The sequence below is a fragment of the Thunnus maccoyii genome, chromosome 20, assembly GCF_910596095.1.
Source record: "Thunnus maccoyii chromosome 20, fThuMac1.1, whole genome shotgun sequence".
NCBI lineage: Eukaryota > Metazoa > Chordata > Actinopteri > Scombriformes > Scombridae > Thunnus > Thunnus maccoyii.
The window spans coordinates 11,645,800-11,664,666 of NC_056552.1; the positions used below are offsets into that span (position 1 = coordinate 11,645,800).

An 18,867-nucleotide genomic window follows, 5' to 3' on the forward strand; every position below is an offset into this window, starting at 1 on the left:
GGAGCCGTGTCTGAACAGGAGGAAAAAAATGACCCAGCATGTCCTTTAAGATGTGCCCGTGCAGTCTGCTGTCACCTCCCTGGTCACTGGCAAGGTCTGAAGGGAATTATGTAACCAGAATAATATATAACAGCCAGTCATCAACTCCCCGAAGAAGATCATTCAGATGGCACCAGAATATATCAAAAGTTATTTTCTGCAGCGGAACAGACAGAAATCAAGAGTTCTCCCTAGTTTTCACTAGAGCATTCAAAGCACTATTACCTGAACTCCAGATAAAGGTTTTTCTGTGACCACGAGGGAGCCGCAGCCCAAAACTCGGTTCTACTTTTTGAGCTGCTGGGGACTTGTGGCACATGAATAAGTGACTTTCTCTGCTGACTGAATGGAAGTCTAATCAATGGCTTACTAGTCAGGTGACAGAGGCTCTGCCATGATCACACGCTGTAGCCGATGACACTTCCGACAAACCCTCAGAGCCTTCAGGAGGGATCACATCTCCACCATCAGCCACAGAGTGTAAATGTGCTGAAAATCTATGCTGCTCAATCACTGCAGGCTGAAACTCCTATGAATAACTCATCAAAATGAAATTACTGTCCTGGCTGCAGTCTGAGCTTACCATTGGATGGAGCTCCTACATGAATTCAATCCAATTTCCTTGATGACTGGACATCTGACAGTGTAATCATCTTGACTGTGATCTTTCCCCACCCGTAGCTACTGACTAACTGCACCTGAAGTTAGAGGTCTGATCTTACAGCACTGACATCATCGATCATTTCTTGCTGTACACTTTTCCTAGGTCCCTGTCTCTCTGCTGTTTACATTTCTATGCTGCATATAATTACAGTACAGTATGTAGTTGACAGTGAGGCAGTAGCATGAAACAGGGAGGTGATATGACAGGTGACAAAGGTCTCCAGTTCGATTCAAACCAATACTAGTTTTCTTGATGAAAGTAACCAAAGTGCACACTGCTGAAATGACAATGACATGCAGGAAAGCATATCCAGTAATGCCTATTCTTCAGTGTGTTTTTCTTTTTGTTCTTTCCAGCAGCAATGACTTGTTTTGATTGAATAGAAGTTACACTGTACCTACAAAAGGTAGGAATTGATTTGAACCAGTCAGGCTCTCTGAGGTAAGCCGGTTGCTCTGGCAACCAGTCTTTTTGGCATTACGGTTAGGATTAGGTGTCATCTTAAAGCAGTCTTTATTCCAATTGATTTCTTAGCCCATAAGAGACTTACACAAAGGACAAAAAAGATGTAAGCTGTGACAGATGTCACATGGGCATTCTTACAGCTAAAATCTTGTCTAAACTCATGTTTGTTTTGTTCTGTGTGTTTGTTTGCTACACATTTTGCTGTTCACTCTGTCTATATTGTTTCCTTCGCATCCTTTGCTTTCACTGGATTATGTGGAAGTGACAATGCAGGGACCTGAATCTCACCCAGATCATTCCAACACTATTCTCAAAATGAATGATTCATGACGAGATAGCTGCTGGCCTGTAGCAAAATCGTTAGTACAACAGAATTTAAATAAGGTCAGCTCTCAGAATGTTCTTCCAAAAATAGCTTGCGACATGGCCTGACCTCACCATTCCAAGGCTAGATAAAAATTTAAAAAAAAAAACCTTTCATACTTTGAAACACAATTTTCTGTTTTTAAAAACATTTAATCAAAAAGTGTGTTCTTAAAAAAAAAATTACTCAACACAAATATTGTGCAGGGAAGTCTTGTGACATACCGGATATGTTTTTCTCCCATCACCATCAGTATTGTGATGCGTTTAGTGGCCCAGTTGCAGCACAATCTGGCGCTCGTCCAGCCAATCTGACCCAACCAACCCCAAGGCACGATCATTAGCCTATCACCAGTGACCGTGGCGGGATCATTAATGACAAACTGTGATGCCAGAGGCGGTGGTCAGGGGGTCCTCACCATCACTGGCCATGCATCCAAAGCCACAGTTACACAACCTGCCAGATCTGAGTGGTACAGTCTGTTCTGCATCAGTGCGTACACATGTGTGTGTGCATGGACTAATTTGATCTCAACATCTAAAAGCAGGAGCACAGTGTTCCCAGTCATACAGGGCAGCATCCTGTGCCAGCTGATATGGAGTCTCTGATCTTTTTGGTCTTGTTGCTTTTGTCCAGGCAGATTGTCAGGGCACAGAAAGGGATCAAAGACGCTAATTGCTACACATATATATGTATATATATATATATATATATATATATATATATATATATATATATATATATGATATGTATGTATTTGGGCTTACTGCCACATTGTGTGCACACTGGACAAATATTGTCCCGAGCGTCATTAGCCCATGTTGCCTCGTGGCCATGTAGTGAGATCAGAGCAGAAACATCAGAGGAGTTATTGGAATTGAAATCCATGTTTGCTAATCCAAAACGCGGTCTTTTACACAATGGCAGGACTTGTGTACAGTGCATACCAGGGATGCCTGCAGGAGAGGTACCCTATCAGTCACTCCAGCTGTTTTGATGTGTGGCACAGAGGCCTCCCTGTCCCCCTGCACCGGCTTGGTATGTGCAGCCTTTGAGATAGCCGACTGTGGGAAAGACCAGCGCCTCCTCGCTGCTCTGCCCCCTCTCACCGCTCCAGCCCGCCTAATGAGTATTGGCGTTTGTGAACTCTTCAATGCAGCATGAAAGACATCTTTCCGACAGCTCTGCTTACTGTCACCCCGAAACATGCAGACAATTTCAAGGCTTCCTTACAAGCCGACCGCAACAAGGAAGGCTACTTGGGAATCTACGCCAAGTTGCTGCAATTTACAACAAAAGATCAAATCTGGTTTGATTTGTTTTTAACGGTGTTTTGCTGTGTGCAGATGTAACGACTTGCTGCTTTTTCATGAGCTTGCCAATGGTGTCACAATATTTTCATTTTGTTTACTCATGTATAAAAACAAGGCTAAATTAACTCATTTAAAACTGGTTAAAAAAAAAAGAAAAATCCCTGTTAAAATGTGTCGGCGAGGACATGATAGCTAACATTAGCAGGTTGTCAGGGTAACGTCACATGTTTTCAGGCATGTAAGTGTGCAAGTGCAGGTGCACACAGTCTGAAATAGACAGTTCAGTCAGAGCAAACAAAGATGAAGGTTTTATCACAGTAAATAGAAGAAATGCTAAAACGGACCAAACAAAATAGAATACAGTCAGACAGAAGATTGAAGTTTGTTTATTTTTTTTTAATGGAGAGGGGAAGCTAATTGTTCCACACTGGAAACAGCTTGGTCTTGGTGGTCTGTGCTGGAAAAAAAAGAAAAAAAAAGACATAGACTTTGAAGGAATACCACAGTTTAAAGGATTGCTCCTCCAAAAATCAGTCATGTCAGAGTGTATTAGAACATCCATACAGACTTCTAAAAACCTTTTTTGTTGTATAATCCTCTTCACTGCTGACCCGTATGCCCCAAACATTCAAAATCGCTAAATACATTACTTCCAGCTGAGCTTTGAAGCTACAAGATGGGGATACAGAAGTAGTGTATTTAGTTCTGTTGTGGAGTGGATTTTGTTGCAGGAGTAATGTGAGAAGTTTCTATCTATGGAAGTTTTGATACCCTTTTTTCCCATGACTCTGCGTCAGCATTAAAATCCGTTACTGCTGTGAATTCAACCTGACTGCAGTCGGTGTCCTCTGCGACGGAGCAGGAAACAAACTTTTCAGAGCCGCGTTTGAAGGATGAATATTTGATATACAAAAGATAGATTGTTGGTGGAATATTCTTTTGTTTGAGAAGAATAGAGGTGTCTGAATGTCAATGCCATCTGCTCTGACCCACAGAGATTTCATGCGGTCGCTCTTGATCCTCTCCATATCAGCCCCCCCCCCCCCCCCCCCCCCCCCCCCCAACATCTTCGTTAGGGAAATCTTGAGACCCCCAATTTCACCATGAGCAGATGGGCCTCTCCAACACGACTTTTTGCCACTTCAGGCTTTTTCACACATCCGCTATTTAGACAGCTGTGCTGTGGAGTAGATGAGTCATGAGTCCGGTTAAGTATCCGGTTAAGTTAACAGCTCAAATCCTGAGTTTCTCAAGGGAGTCCATCCACTGACTAATGGTTCCGCTGCACCCACTCATTTGTTCCCACCAAAGAGCTCATACAGCAGTCAGGCTGGCAGCCGTCCAGGAACACATTAAACACAAATGTACGCAACTGGTCAAGATTTTAGAACACTTGTTTTCCAGTTTTTATTAAAAATTACATAGTTAAATATCTCAATGTATTCTGAAATTAAAGCATAGAACCAATAAACAATTGGAGATTAATAATAATTTCAGTATTTGTTTGATAAAATTTTATCTATTTTTTTAATAACTAATATAACAGCTGAACACACTTGTGGCATTCTTTCTACAATGGAAATCCAATATTGTTCCGAAAGTTCTTCCCAACACTGCAGAAGTTAAAAGTGTTGCACTGTCAGGCTGCTTTGCTTTCATCTTTCCGTTCGGTTCAGCCCAAACCGGCCCGATGCCCATTGTGCTGGCTGTTCCATGACTTGAAGCCTTCCATCTTGTTCTTTTTTTCTATGGTAGTATGTAGACATGTTTTGGATTATTATCTTGCTGCAGGATGAACCCCTGATCAACTAGACCAGAGGGCTCTTCATGGCTCTGCATGATGCTTTGGTCATCATTGTGGTCCAGGTTGCCAGTCACTGTGCAAGTCACCTACTCTGGATCCAGCAAAAGAACCACAGACAATCATGCTTCCTCGTCCAGGCTTTTATAAAGACAGAGGGTTTAGAAGTCAACTAAAGTTCAACTCCTGTAGGAACTGTTTGCATCAACTTTCAAGGTTTCATTTACTTCCATTGCTGCAGAAAAGCTGTGAGTTGTTTCCTATTACTACCTGGAAAAAGGCCTTTTTATAACTATAAAATTAACATTATTTTTAGTTTTGGTAACACACTTTTTTTTTTTTTTTTTTTTTACCTCTGGCAGTTTACCGCTTTCCTTTGTACCATTAAAGGTTATTCACTGGACTTAAACTGCTTACATTTCAGAAATAACTGGAAAATTTGCACTGAAAGCTACACGAGTGCATGTATTTGCTATAAAAAGTAGCATTTTAACAAGACAGTAGCAGCTGCATGAACATTTATTCATAGTGAGACAGCTCACAGGACTGAGGGGAAGGTTGTAAAGTTAGAGTCAGCGTCGACTCAACAAAGCATAAGTTTTAGAGTTACATGATATCTATTGTAAGATTTGATTTTGCGTCGTCAGCAAGTAGGTAATCTAGACCACACTCTGTGGTGTCTTGTGTTTATTTCTGCACAAAGCTGGCCAGCTAAGCTATAATCATTGTTAGAGAAAGGGATATTGTGATACTATTATTCCTGTTCATTGTTCCATTATGTCTTTAACCTGACAGTGCATTTTCAAAGTATCCCGAGCAGCACTTCATATATTGGATTACCTCAAGGCCTCAAGAACATAACCACAGTCATACTCTTCACTTTTGGAACCAGATAATCTGTATAATGAAAGTATTCATGCATAAATGATGCTGTTATTTATCTCCATGTTTAAACATTTCTCCTCTGGCACATTCCTCTCCACTCCAACTTTCTCCTTGACTGTCTGAGGAAACGAGGGAGAGGCTAAATTGGCAAGGTATTTTGGGCCGTGTTATTCATTCAGCGTCTTCTAGGGTCTTATAAACTCGCGAACAGCTGGTGATTTAACCGTATCCTGTATTGATTCCAAGCTGATGCTGTAAACTGCAAGACGATGACTTTCCTGCATGCTTGTGCGCCCCAAAAATAAGCTGGAATCCTTTTAAATGGCCTGTGATGTGAAAAAATAAACTGGAATCCTTCTAAATGGCCTGTGATGTGAAAAAATAAGGTGGAATCTGTTAAATGGCCTGTGATGAGAAAACCGATATACGGATTGATAGAGAATCCTCTGTTAACAGGATTTGACTTTCTTAGACTCTCATAAGCTTTTTTTTTTTTTTTAAATTGAATGTAGTGAACATCACAGTCCAGCACAGTTACTTGAAGCTTCCCTTGCAGAGTAAACTGGGCAAGCTGTGACACCTCTAATGGGGTGTTCAATCTTAAAAAGTTTTTGCGAGGCAGTCGGTGTTTGTATTTGTTTGTATTGTTTGACTTTATGGCCAGATGTTTCTGGTTGTCCATGGTGTTTCCCATCAGTCCTCCTATGGTGTTTGACAGCTACATCAGACCATGAGTCAGCGTGACCTGCTGCTTAACATGGTCACTGAACACACTCTCGAGGGAAATCGCCCGAGAGTGCTCGTTCCTCTCTGTCCTCATTCATTCACTAATGACTCAGAGCCCAAGAAACTGACTAATATATACTGTTTCCATGGTGTTGTTCCAAAACAGTCCCATTACTGTATTGAAGTACAATAGTAAAGTATTCCAATTTTATGTTACTTGTCTTCCACTACATTTCAGCTGTAAACTTTTGCATTTTATAAAATCTGAAAGTGAATCATCACACACCAGGAGGCTTGAATGGAAAATATGGACTGCCTTTATAAAGCCCCTTTATCCAACATGTTTTACAATTTGCCTCTCATTCACACAAACAACAATGGCAGTGAGCTACCATGCAAGGCACTGATCTAACAAGTGGGAGCTACTGAGGCTCAGTGTCTTGCTTAAGGACACTGAAACATGTGGACAGAATACCAGTCCTGTCATTAGCGCTTAGCTCCATCCGGTTTCCTTTTTAAGTATACTTATTAAATAATAAACATGAACTACTGGAGAATATTTATATATGCCTCCTTTTTTGGGATGATTAAAGGTGCTATATGTAAGAATTGTGAAGCAATTTACCTGTATTAATAGCTTTCTATTGCCAATGTGTGAATGGATTGTAACGTAACTTAAAAAATGAGACCTTCCCTTCTCGATTGACTGTAACAGCCTGTGGACTGATTTCTATGTAAAGGATTCAGGATGGTTTTGTTGGGAAAATCCAAAGGATGTGACCTTTATACACGCTCCACAACAACCACCACAACACAGAGTACAGTCGCAGGTGGAAGAGGAGGAATGTGGCTGTCTGTGCTCACTTTTCCATGATTCCCACAGAGTACAAGCTACACACCTCAGCTCAGTCACAGTCACAGCAAAACAAAACACCCAAACCACAATAGTCTTGCGCTGAATAATAGTCGGATGCTGACTGCTGTTCACCACTGGTGTCAGTAAGAATTTCTGAAAATTGCACATAGCACCTTTTAACTTTTTATTTGTCATAATATCACTCCTGATTTCAGCAGCACCTTGAAATATATCTTTGTGAATGTTGCAATAAACCACTCTGCTTTTTTGGAAGTATTTTCCTTTTCACTGCTGTGATAACTAGTCTGCAAATTTAAGATTTTACGCACAAAAGTCACAACCAGTTTATAAAATCAGACAACAATATATAAAGTAGTCAGAATTTGCTCCACCTCAAATCACCTCACCTCACCTCAATAAATTTTCAAGCATTTTGTTAATTAAGTCAATTAAGGGGAATCTATAAAGGGAAAAATCCAAATATTTGCTAGTACAGGCTTCTCAGATTTCGGGATTTGCAGCTCTTCTCGCTTTTAAGTTGTTGTAATGTCTTCGGTTTTGGACTGTTGGTCATAAAATAACAATCAATTTCACAAAGTCACTCTGGGAACTTGTGAGGGCTGTTTTTCACTATTTTTTGACATTTCATAGACTAAACAATTAATGGATGTTCCAAGTACCCAGGCCCCAGAACACTGTATCCTACATTTCCCACAATCAATCAGTAAACAATCAAGCAACTCAATAGCCCTGATGACATCACTATGACATCATTAGGGTTAGTTTGGCTTTTTTTGGACTGGAACGCTTCCTCCAGAGCTACAGAAGAACCATTTTCACAGACTGAATAGTGCTCTTTGTGATGAATAAACTGAACTTGATTTGTAAAATTGGTGGCATGCCCCTTTAACTTAACCTTTGATTTCAGGAATTATGCTTGTAATGGCATATTTCAACATTGTGGTGTTGCTATTTTAGCTTAAATAAATGACCTAAATATGTCTTCCACCACAGCAGACACTAATTGTTCCCATGAAACAGCTGCACATGTACAAAAAAAATGTCATATCATGCTTAAACTCTGAAAAAGTGGCGGTCCAAGCATGCTTGTGGTCATGATGGACACTTTTTTTTTTTTAGAAAGCCCCACCGGCTGTGTTGCCTGCTCATTAACATTTCGTGTGTTTCTGTGGTAGGTGGCTGCCAGAGCCGGAGTTTATGACATCCTCAACCAGCTGGGCTTCTCCGAGTTTGAAAACCTGAGGGACACGCCGCTGGCCCGGCTGCGCTGCCGCTGGCAACAGCAGAACATTCAGTCACTTCCTTTCCGAGGGGAGTTCATCTGAGAGAAGATCACTGTGAACGCACCAAAACAGTACTGTGCTTTTCAGAATAGCAGACATTTACAGTAACAATGTTATGCCTTCTATATTTACCCCTGTATGATGCATATCCTCACATCATGTATTGATACTCCTGATATACTTTCTCTTTTTTTTTTTCTTTTAAACTCACTGGTTAACATTTGGTAGTTGTTTTAATGTTGAGTCTTAGCAGAATGTTGCTCCTATATTAGAAGTTGATATTTGTGCCTTTGCCTTTTCTAATTAATACTAGAATTAGAGTTTCAATGTACTAATAGGTATGTTACTTTTTTTTACAATCAAGATAAAAAAAAACAGTTCTTTCTTTACTGGTGGAGAAAACTTCTGTTACAATAAGGTCAGACTTAAATGTTGTCATGGAAGAAAGAAGCAAATTCCACTCTGTTGTCAGCCAACAATTTTGGTTGTATGTCACAACTGTTTGCTGTAGTGTTACCTGATATTTTTCTTGAGCCCTGTCCTTTTCTTCTCAGCACAGCTGTCATCAGAGGCTGTGCATTTGTTCGACTTGAGGTTTCTAATTTTGAGAAGATTCCCTTTGTAAATACAGTATGAAAGCTGTTGACCCTTTATTTAAATGTTAATGAGTTTTCAAAAGCTGATCAGAGTGGATGTTTTTGAGAGGAGTGTAGCAAGAAACTGTTAGAGTTTATTTAGCTGTAACAACAATAATGTGTCCTTCAGTTCTGCCTGTTTCTTTTTACTGACAGGTGTCATGATACAGGTACTAACAGCACAGCATGTCAGGATTTTTTTTTTTTTTAATGTTATTTAGGGTTTATTTTAAAGCTGTAAAATGTGTTTTTGTATTTGTGTTTTTAAAAAATTGGAGCAAAGTTGCCTAAAAATTGCAAATGTATAATTTCAAAAGTCCCATAAATCATTACTTCCTTAATGTGATGAATTTCTTTTTGAAACGGGGAGTTGGGATGGCACATAAGACAATGAGGGATCACTTTTTTAGTCACATCCTTTAGGGTTGCATGACATCACCATGGGATGGTGAATGAATTTCATGAGACCATACCTGTGGTTTTGCATGTTGTAGCCCATTTACCATAAATCATGTATACTTTATATTATTGTGAGCCATTTTGCAAACCATGCTACTACTATGTTTCCATTCATTTCTGTGCAATGTGAAGATCAGTTGGCAGCTTCTCGAAACTTGATTCTTTTAATCATCGAACATCAAGTCCGTGTCAGTTTTTTTTAAAGTTACTTAATTATTGTGATGCAGTGCAGACATTTACAACTGCATTACAACACAACCATAGAGAAGCACTTCCAGTAAGAAAACCTCTTTTAAAATCACATTGACGTTTTTAATAACACAAATTACTAAAAATCCAGCCCTGGAAAATAACCTCGCTCAACAGTATGTCTTGTGGTTTACACCATTTCTCTCAACCCCATGACCTTTGTGGGTTACATGTCACTGGCTCAACAGAAGAGGCTAGTCCAGTAGCTGCAGCTAATCGAGAAATGACTGTAGCAAGACAGGAAGTGCCAAACGGCATACATGTTTTTTAAAAAGCAGAGATTACATCTGAAAGATGGTGATGACATTAGAAGAGAGCGATAAGGGAGAAACCAACAGCTGCAATTACTGAGCTGTAGTGTTTTGTACACTAACAAAATCCTTGTCGTTGAACTTTGTTAAAATCACGGGTTTGAATGCTGTAGTAGATACTCATTCATCTAAGAATGTGGAGAGTATTGATTTACACAAACTTGTTGAACAGCAGCTAGCCAAGAGGTGACATCATAACTTGAATTTTCTCAGTAGATTACACAGGTCAAGTATGTTTCAAGAGTCTGCTAATTGATTTCATACTGTAAGGAAATAAAAAGAAACCAATGGATGCCCGGGACATTGGAAAAGCACATCGACATATCTAGAATTATATAGCATGCATTTGAAAACCACAAATCACCATAGATACTCTATAAAGTATACATGATTTGTATTTAGGGAGCTACAACTTACTAACTCACTGGTATGGTTCTTTAAGTGTTTTGTTAACAATTCGAGTATTTGGCAGCGGTCGGCTCAGCTGTGGAGTCGTGACAATGTGTTTTTTTGTCTTAAACCCACCCGCTCGGCTCACAGACTTCATGACCCCTGCCAGTAAACGGTTACAATTTCTGTGACATCACCGGTCCGTCAGCAGGAATCAAATTATATGTCTGACTGTAAAATTTATGGTTGGAAACAGCCAGGCCTGCAAATACTTGGTGCAACTTGGGATAAAAAAACACTCGGTATCAATTGATGGAAGGATAAATATACCCTTTAACAACTGCAGCTCATGTTGGTGGCAATGACGGAAAGAGACAAAGGCTGCATGATTCACTGTTCAGGACAACAATTTATAATTGCATTGTCAGCCAAACAGGGCAACAATTAGACCTTTGTTTTTCTTTAACACATGGCAATTATTGTTTCGCCAAGAGTAATTCTTAATGTACAGCGTTTCTTTTACAGTTTTTTGTTGTTCTTTAATTTGCTAATATGTGGTTTAGTTGTAAAGTAACTTGTAGCTTAATGTGTGCTTTAGAAACCATCAATCCTGCCTTAAAACCAGAAAGATAAGCCAGAAAAAAAAAATCCTTCCTGCCGATGCCTCTCCTATTTGTTCTTATCTGTTAACGTATCTAAACATTTGCACTGTATATAACACATCCAGACTCATTGAGCAAAAAGATTGTGATGATTGCAAATGAAATGGTAAGGGAAATTTATATCATCCTTGTATGACATGTGCAGATTGTAATAACACCCTAACGACATTGTAATGCTCTTAATTATTTTTTTGAAACAGGCAATATATAATCTTTTATTTACTGTGTGTGTCTTATTTTTTACTTTCTTTTGGGGGCTAAAATAAATAATTCAAACAGATTTGACAACCTGTGTCTGCTTTTGGTATCACTTCATCATGTCAGTCTTTCCAAGGATAAGAATAAAACTGATCCTTCTGTGTTAAGGATTTAAAAGTGTGGGGACCATGGATATTTTGCACACACCTTTCCGCTGTGCATTGTTTCACTGAAGTTTCCGATCCAGCGACAGAGCCAAATAATTGTCTCTTCCCTCCTCAGCTTCCTTTCTTTTCTCCTCCTTATCTCGGCATCATCTTTTCCTCTAGATACGCACCGCTAAGAACCCACTCGTATATCCGGACGGCCTCTTTGTCTTGTGTCAATGCCAACTTGAGAGTGCACAGCAGGTTATGAACATGGAGCAGCGTACATTTACACAAAACAGATGATTCATTGTTGGGCTGAAATCTTAACATATTCCATATACACTAATAAAGAGCTTAGGCGGATCAAAAGACTAATCTGAGTTGCCTTTTGATGTGGACAGGTAAGGTCTTAATTAAAAAAAAATATGGTCACTCTCTCAAGAATGGAGGGCTGTGTGGGGATTAAAAGCTACTGGCCGGCACATCAGTGAAGCTCACTTGGCTTTGCTGGCCTGCTTTGAAAGGCTGATATCCCAGATCACTTCCCGTCTTGTAAGTGCATAGCAGGCTTATCTTTGGGAGTACGGAAGTTGTTAGGATTTTATCACACCACAGCCTATCCTGGATTATTGTAAATGGAAACCAAGTGGTCCAGATTGAAAAACTCTTTATAGTTTGTTGGACTTGTTTCCTTTCTACATCATCTCAGTTTATTATCCCTCTTTGTTAGGGGAGCGTCTGGGAGATATATTAGATAAATTTACAGTAACACAAACACACATGGCCGTCCGTTTATATAGTGCAGTGTCTGTTTCTGAATTTCTCTTAACTCTACTAGCAGAGACAAATCGGTTAAAACAACATGCGGATATGGAGAGGGGCTATTCAGTTGCAGCATGTGGCCAACTTGACACCGGGTCAAGATAAGCCCAGGACATGAAGACCATGCTTGGATGATATAGCGGCCCCTCGCCTTTGAAATCCTTTCCAGACTCATTGAGATACTCCCCAATGTGAAACTGAAGCTAGCGGTTCTGAAGGATCCTGAGATTACGCCGGACAAAGAGCAGCATTGAGAGGTGAGCAGCGAGAGGGGATGTAATGAACTTCATGTGAAAAGCTTCCCTCTGCAGATGAGAGAGCTGCTCAGGAGAGGAGGCATGGTGCCGGTGTAGGGGTGTATGGGTACACCGCCGTCCTCTTTGATTGTTCTTCTGTGGATAAAGGCAGCATTACAAACACCTCACAGACTCAAGTGTGCTGTCAGGCCTCTCAGGGATTTGATCACTAATAACACAATGTTCTTAAATATAAGTTGGCAAATAGGCCTTAATTTACCTGGGCAATAATACACAATCCCTGATAGGCTACACACCCCACTGAGCAAGGTAATGAAAAGTCTCAGCTGGCAGGATAAAAAATACTGATCTTTTGTAATATCTACTATCAACTAAGGTTTTGGTGAATTATTTAGACACCCTGGATCCAAGCATAAGTGGTTTATTTTTTATTGTGTGCAGTCTGGAATATATTGGGTACATAGCAAAGTCCTTGAGCTGCTTGTAACAGTGTCATAAAAGTAGAAATACTCTCAATAAGGCTCCACAGTTGTAGAAATGTGCTCTTTTAATAATGGGACATAATCAAAAGAGCCATAATCTGCATCTGAAAGGTGATACACATTGTGTCAGGCATTCAGGCTGGTGGTGACCATGATTTATACAGAATACTCGTGTAAATCCTGTCTGGGAATATTAGAGCTTTGTACAAAGATGGATTGTGCACAGGTGACTCAGACCACAGCTGTAGACATAAAACTGGAGACCTGGACTTGAGTCAGACTTGAGTAACAAAAATGAGGATTTGATTTGGACATGACTGCTTGACTAAACACTTTAAATGAGTTGACACTTGAGAGGAAAAAAAATCAGTCTCAAGTTTTGACCTGGTAGAATCACATAAGACTAACAAATGAGTAAGAGAAATTAAGAAAAACAGGTCTTTCATGTCCACAGGCTTTGCATTTTTAAATGTTACATGTAAGAGTCTGCAGCTATGCTAGCAGTTCTGCAAATGCTTTGAACTAAATGCTAACATCAGAATGCTAGCACGCTCTCAGTGACATTGCAAAAATGCTCAAATTTAAAGTTATCATTTTGTTTTAAAGCCACCCATGCCATCATGGTTGGAAATGGCCACAGCCTATACTGACATATTTGACATTTGAGTAATGAAGCAAATATAAAGTTTTTTTAAAAAATAAACGATCACATGGTTTGTTTCTTGGCCCAAGCATGGCAGTGCAAAAATGTGTTCTTAGATCACTATTGACCCCCAGTTGCGTACTGTAACCTATACATCCTATTGCCTTCAAGTTCCCTTGTAGTGCAGTGATGGCAGCTTCATTATACACCCAGAGACCAACCAGCACCCTGTCTTGGAATACTACATGACATCCGGGTTTCTGTGTTGTGGGGTAATTGGATTAAGCACAATTTAATGTGTGGGAAAATGCACCATGTGAACACAATATGAACTAAAATAACAAAGCCCTTAAAACTAGTTGATAAAACAATCTCACCACAAGGTGCCCTGGTGACAAACTCCATCTACTGAAGAAGATAAGATTAAATACTCCAGAACAGCTACGAAATAGACCTTGTGGTGAGATCGCTGTGTCGACTGCTGTTTCCAAAGTCAGCAATGGCATTTCAATCTTAAATCTTAAACCAGAGGCCATAAGATAAAGTAATAATGTGGAATGTAATTAGCAAGTTATTAGATTTAGAGGATAAGGCTGGCGATTTTCTATATTTTTCTTATTGTCAACAAATCTCATGTGCAGAACCAAACCAACAACGACTTACAAGTATTGTGTGCGTATCCTGATATTTTATCTTTCTGTGACGTAGACCTCCGCTGTTGTCCAAAAACTATTAAAAACATGTGAATGAGTCACACCACTGAACTGGGTGACATGTTCCTTCATTATCAAGAGTTTGAGCGATCATGTTTTCAGTCTCCGGAGAGTAGTTCTGTGTATGCACACACAGGAACACGGTTCTGTTTACAGAGCTTTGCTAGCCTGTTGTGCTACATATCACAACCTCTTGACTTTGTACTAAAGTTCTTTGAGAAATTTACAATTTACAATGTAGTAGAAAATTGGCAGCCATATCCTGTGTTGCAATTAATAAAATTACCAAAACCATTAACGTACCTAGTTTGTAATCCAGCCTTGGGCCCAAGAAGCATAAGCTTGACATTTAGGAGGTTAGTGGATAGATAGATGCTGTTTTCATGTCTGTCCATTAAACATGAAGTTACAGTCAGCAAACAGTTAACTTAGCTTAGCGTAAAGACTAGAAACAGGGGGAAACAGCCAAAGGTGAAAAAAAAAAAAAAAAATCTGCCAACCAGCAATTTTAAAGCTCACTAATGAACATGACAACATGAATTGTTTAATCTGTCCAAAAACAACAAGCTGTGTTTACACAGGGGGTTACATGTCTGACTATTTCTTGGCTGGGAGCAGTGACTTCCTGGAATCTCGCTGGTTACTCAGCAAACTCATGGACGATGATAAGACTTACATCAACCTCTCAGCAAGAAAGTAAAAACATGTATTTCACAGAACCACTGTATTCCTTTAACTTTCCACCAGCTTGTATTAAAAACTGTTTTTTATTGTTTTTAATTAGTGGTAGTTTTTGAGATATCCATCCAACAATAAAACGGGACAGAAAACTTCCTCAGTGGAAATAAGGAAAGTAAGACCTTTGACATAAATACAGTTACACACATAGGAGTACTGTCTCAGCTGCACTTATACAGAAGACTCCCACACTCATTACAGTCTAATCACATTTTCTTAAAGAAGGTCAAATGAAACTCATTGCGTCTGACCAGGGTCAAAACTCAATGCTCGTTCTCAGCCTCTCAGTCCCAAATCCTTCCATCCACACAGGGCAGAGGACCATAATAACAACTTCTTCGAGTCACTGGTTTGTAACTTGGCAAACGCAGACACCCTCTTCCCTCAAGCTGCTGGGCAGACTAGCAGCTGCTTTGCATCTCCCTCCATCTCTGAGATGAAAAGTCACATATTTTCTCAGCACGCTGGCATGGCTAGACCACATTACAGCACACACTGAGGCATCTGCAGCTCCGCACACTGTACTGTAACTTCTCCCCATTGCTGGAAATCCAGTGGAAGAAGCTTGATTCTTCCCAGCTCCACCCTCACAGACTACTGTGCAGATTACAGTGTGTCTAACTGATTCAGATTAAGTTTTTAAAGTAAAGTTTCTCTTGTTTCTCTCCTCTTGTTTGACTTTGAAACACTTCTCCCACATATGAGCTGGAACAGAACAAAGACATTCATATTTTCAAGTGTTTATACTTCAATAAATTGCATTTTTGAAGAGGAAAAGCTGTCTGACATGAATATCTGTGGCTTTGTTGCTAAAATACTCAAGAGTCAGTTTTGATTTGAGACAAAAGCGTGTTTAAGTTTCGCTCTTACACTCCTGTTGTGAAGGACAGAGTGTTCTAATGCGAGCACTGTAGTAGAAAATTGTTCTGGTGTGTGGACTTAACCACAGACTATGAGTGGAGCTATTCATTTCAGAGGGGGAAAAACAAGGCTTCTAATTGAATACTATGCTATATTGTGGAATGCCATCCTGGCTTTTGGGACACACATGAAAAAACTCCAAACAGTATGGATGGAAAAAGAGCATAAAACTTCTTACAAGGCAGTTAATGGTTTCCATCTCTTAATGCTGCGGTTAGTTTCCATCTCTTATTAATGCAGAACTCTGGATCACCGTCCAATCCTCTCATTGCCACCCTGGGAGGATGACTGTGTAAAACCCACACCTGCTCTACATTGACCATCCTGGGAGCATGGAGGTAATTAAGCCACAGAGTGAGAGTATAGGCGCTGCATGGGGGAGGTCGCCCAGACCAACAGAGCAGCAGACACAGTCAAGGAACTGTTTGGAGAAATGTTGGTGGAAAAGAATGTCCAGTCTAGACACCTTATTCTCAAAAAAAGTACCTGAAGTTGAAACTCATTTCACCCAACCCCCCTTTTCTCTTCCTCCGAGAAGGATTCCAGAGTTGTTGGTTCAGTCTCTGCGTGGTCATGTCTGACTAAGTCTGGACTCCAGTGGGGTGAGCCGGGGCCAAAAAATCCTGGTTGCTTGAGCAGTCATCCAGAGTTTTAACAGGCTGTCATTCCACTGACGAAATCTACTGTACAGTTTTCACACCTTCTAAGCCGTTAATGACGGTGTTGGATTTGTTCCCCGTTTGCAAATGGAACATATGCTCACAGTGACATCTGCAGGATTACCCCAGATTATAAAAAAGTTACGATACAAACTGCAGGAGGTCATTAAATCTGATAATGCAATGTTTGATTTTTTGGGTTACTACAACTGGATTTGCTAGACCTGGAATATTTGTAGTTGAATTAAATTAATTTTATTCCTATTTAATCGCACACCGGCACTTTACTTAACCTTGAAATGCACTTTATTTGACTCTATATTTAAATGATAGGTTCATCTTTCAAGTCTGTCATAAAACAATAGCCACATGTCCATATGTCCATTGGTTTTGGTCGCTGCAAGTAGTCCTCCTGCCCATACTGGCCCTGAAGAGATCCCTCCCTGACATAATTTCAATTTGAGTATCTTCCAAAATTACAGTCTTTTTAGTGTGACATTCCCTCTTTATGTTTTCCCAGAGAGAGTATGCTTGCTGATTCACATTAGAAGGTGAAGTAAGTAACACAGAGAGGGAAATTTTGTACTACAAAGACTGTAACTTTGGAAGATACAGACTTCATTTGGCTCTGAACTCTGAATCCTGCAGCCTCATATAAACTTTGGCTGAATTTCATAATGCATTTTTGCACAGAATGAGATCTGTGGATTTAGTTCCCAATAACTTACATTGGAGTTGTATAAAGCAGGGATCTCTTCAGGGCCAGTATAGAAAGGAAGAACTATTACATCAAGCAAAAATGCTGTTTCAATATACATCTGGACATGTGAGTATTGTTGTCCAATAGACTTTAAAAAATGTGAACATGTCCTTTAATCTTAAACCGTCATGTTTCTTCTATGTACATTGTTGTTGGTTTTGCCATGAGTGCATTTTTGTGATCTGAGTGTAAACCAAATTTAAAAATTGGGGATGATGATAAAGTTGAACTTGATTTTTCGCCAATAAAAGTCAGAATCCCACTTTTCTTCAGGCATGTGCATTGGAAACTTCTCTCTCCTGCCACCCCTGATTTACGGCCATGTTACCACTGACATGTGTTTGTGGACTAATGTAAACACATATGAGTTATTACCTCGCATCTGGCACACATTTTCACCATCTGTAAGAAAGAAAAATAAATTATAAGACGGAATATTAGCTGTAGATTTTAGAGACATTTTTCTTGCAGTAACAGCTCTCCAGTTTTTTGGGTTTTTTTGGGTTGAAAAAAAAAATCGCTTGGCTAAATATGTGGTTGTCTAGTGGAGAGAAGGCGCTCCCACTGTTGGCTGGTAGTGGCTTCAAGTTGAGCACTTGTGAGTCCCGCAGCAGAACCATTGGTGCGTAATGGCGCACGACTGGACGGCAGATGTTTCACCACCGGGACACTCTGTCTCTGCACACTTTATCTGAACTCTTCCGACTTTTTTTCCTCTTCTCCTCAGTGTAGGCGTGCGTTAACTTGCTCTACGGCTTTTTAAAAAGTTATCTGAGGAAGGAAAAGTAGAAGAAGAAGAAGGAAAAAAAAAATTGGGCTACCTCTTCAAACCGTCCCGGTTTTTACCGGGGAGTTGTCGTCATCAGCACCCCAGATACCCCCCACCCCCAGCTCCCTAAATGGATGGGGCAGTCTCGGTCTATGCAGTTCAGCACAGGCCAAAAGATTGGAAACAACTTGTGAATATCCGTCAGTTTGGCGTCTAGAGGGAAACGCTCAGAAATGCCCGGCTGCCTCGCTGGAGCTCAACTTTGAGGACTTTTCTCCTGCATTTGTGCGTTTTTTTCAGGAGGAAGGACTCTGCTCAAAGTTTACAACAGAAAGGAAAACTCAACGCTGAAGTGGCAGCTCTCACACTATAGCCTCGCTATGGATTGTATGTATTTATTCATGTGCTTTTCACTCAGTCAAGTATTTTTGGATCATATTGTCGCTGCAGAAACACATGGTGAGTCAGTTTGTTTTCTTTTTTTTGCTGGGCTTTTGTATTAAGGACAAATGCACTCTGACTTCTAAAAGTGGGGGAATAATGATAATAAAAAAAAAAAGATGGACTATTTTTATTGATAGGTCAAAATGAGTCTGACAGCTTTACTGTTCTAGCTGAACAAAATCAATAGTG

At 40.0% G+C, this 18,867-nt stretch overlaps 2 protein-coding genes and 1 long non-coding RNA gene across 7 annotated transcripts in view; 2 read left to right on the top strand and 1 right to left on the bottom strand.

The window, feature by feature from the left end:
- pald1a (phosphatase domain containing paladin 1a) overlaps positions 1–9,393 on the top strand; it is a 64,800-nt gene extending 55,407 nt beyond the window's left edge. For all 4 annotated transcript variants that reach the window (XM_042396598.1, XM_042396601.1, XM_042396602.1 and 1 more), the window contains exon 20: positions 8,310–9,393. In XM_042396598.1, coding sequence (XP_042252532.1) covers positions 8,310–8,459 — 150 coding nt within the window. In that variant the 3' untranslated portion in view covers positions 8,460–9,393. The remainder of the gene's footprint in view (positions 1–8,309) is intronic.
- A 5,518-nt stretch (positions 9,394–14,911) lies between these two features.
- Positions 14,912–17,835, bottom strand: LOC121886708. Its single transcript, XR_006092823.1, has 2 exons — positions 16,225–17,835; positions 14,912–15,830 (listed from the first exon to the last, which is right to left on the bottom strand). It is a non-coding gene; the product is annotated as an uncharacterized LOC121886708 (long non-coding RNA).
- A 131-nt stretch (positions 17,836–17,966) lies between these two features.
- The window catches only part of LOC121886706 (A disintegrin and metalloproteinase with thrombospondin motifs 14), a 57,555-nt gene continuing 56,654 nt past the window's right edge, over positions 17,967–18,867 (top strand). For both annotated transcript variants that reach the window (XM_042396922.1, XM_042396923.1), the window contains exon 1: positions 17,967–18,693. In XM_042396922.1, coding sequence (XP_042252856.1) covers positions 18,615–18,693 — 79 coding nt within the window. In that variant the 5' untranslated portion in view covers positions 17,967–18,614. The remainder of the gene's footprint in view (positions 18,694–18,867) is intronic.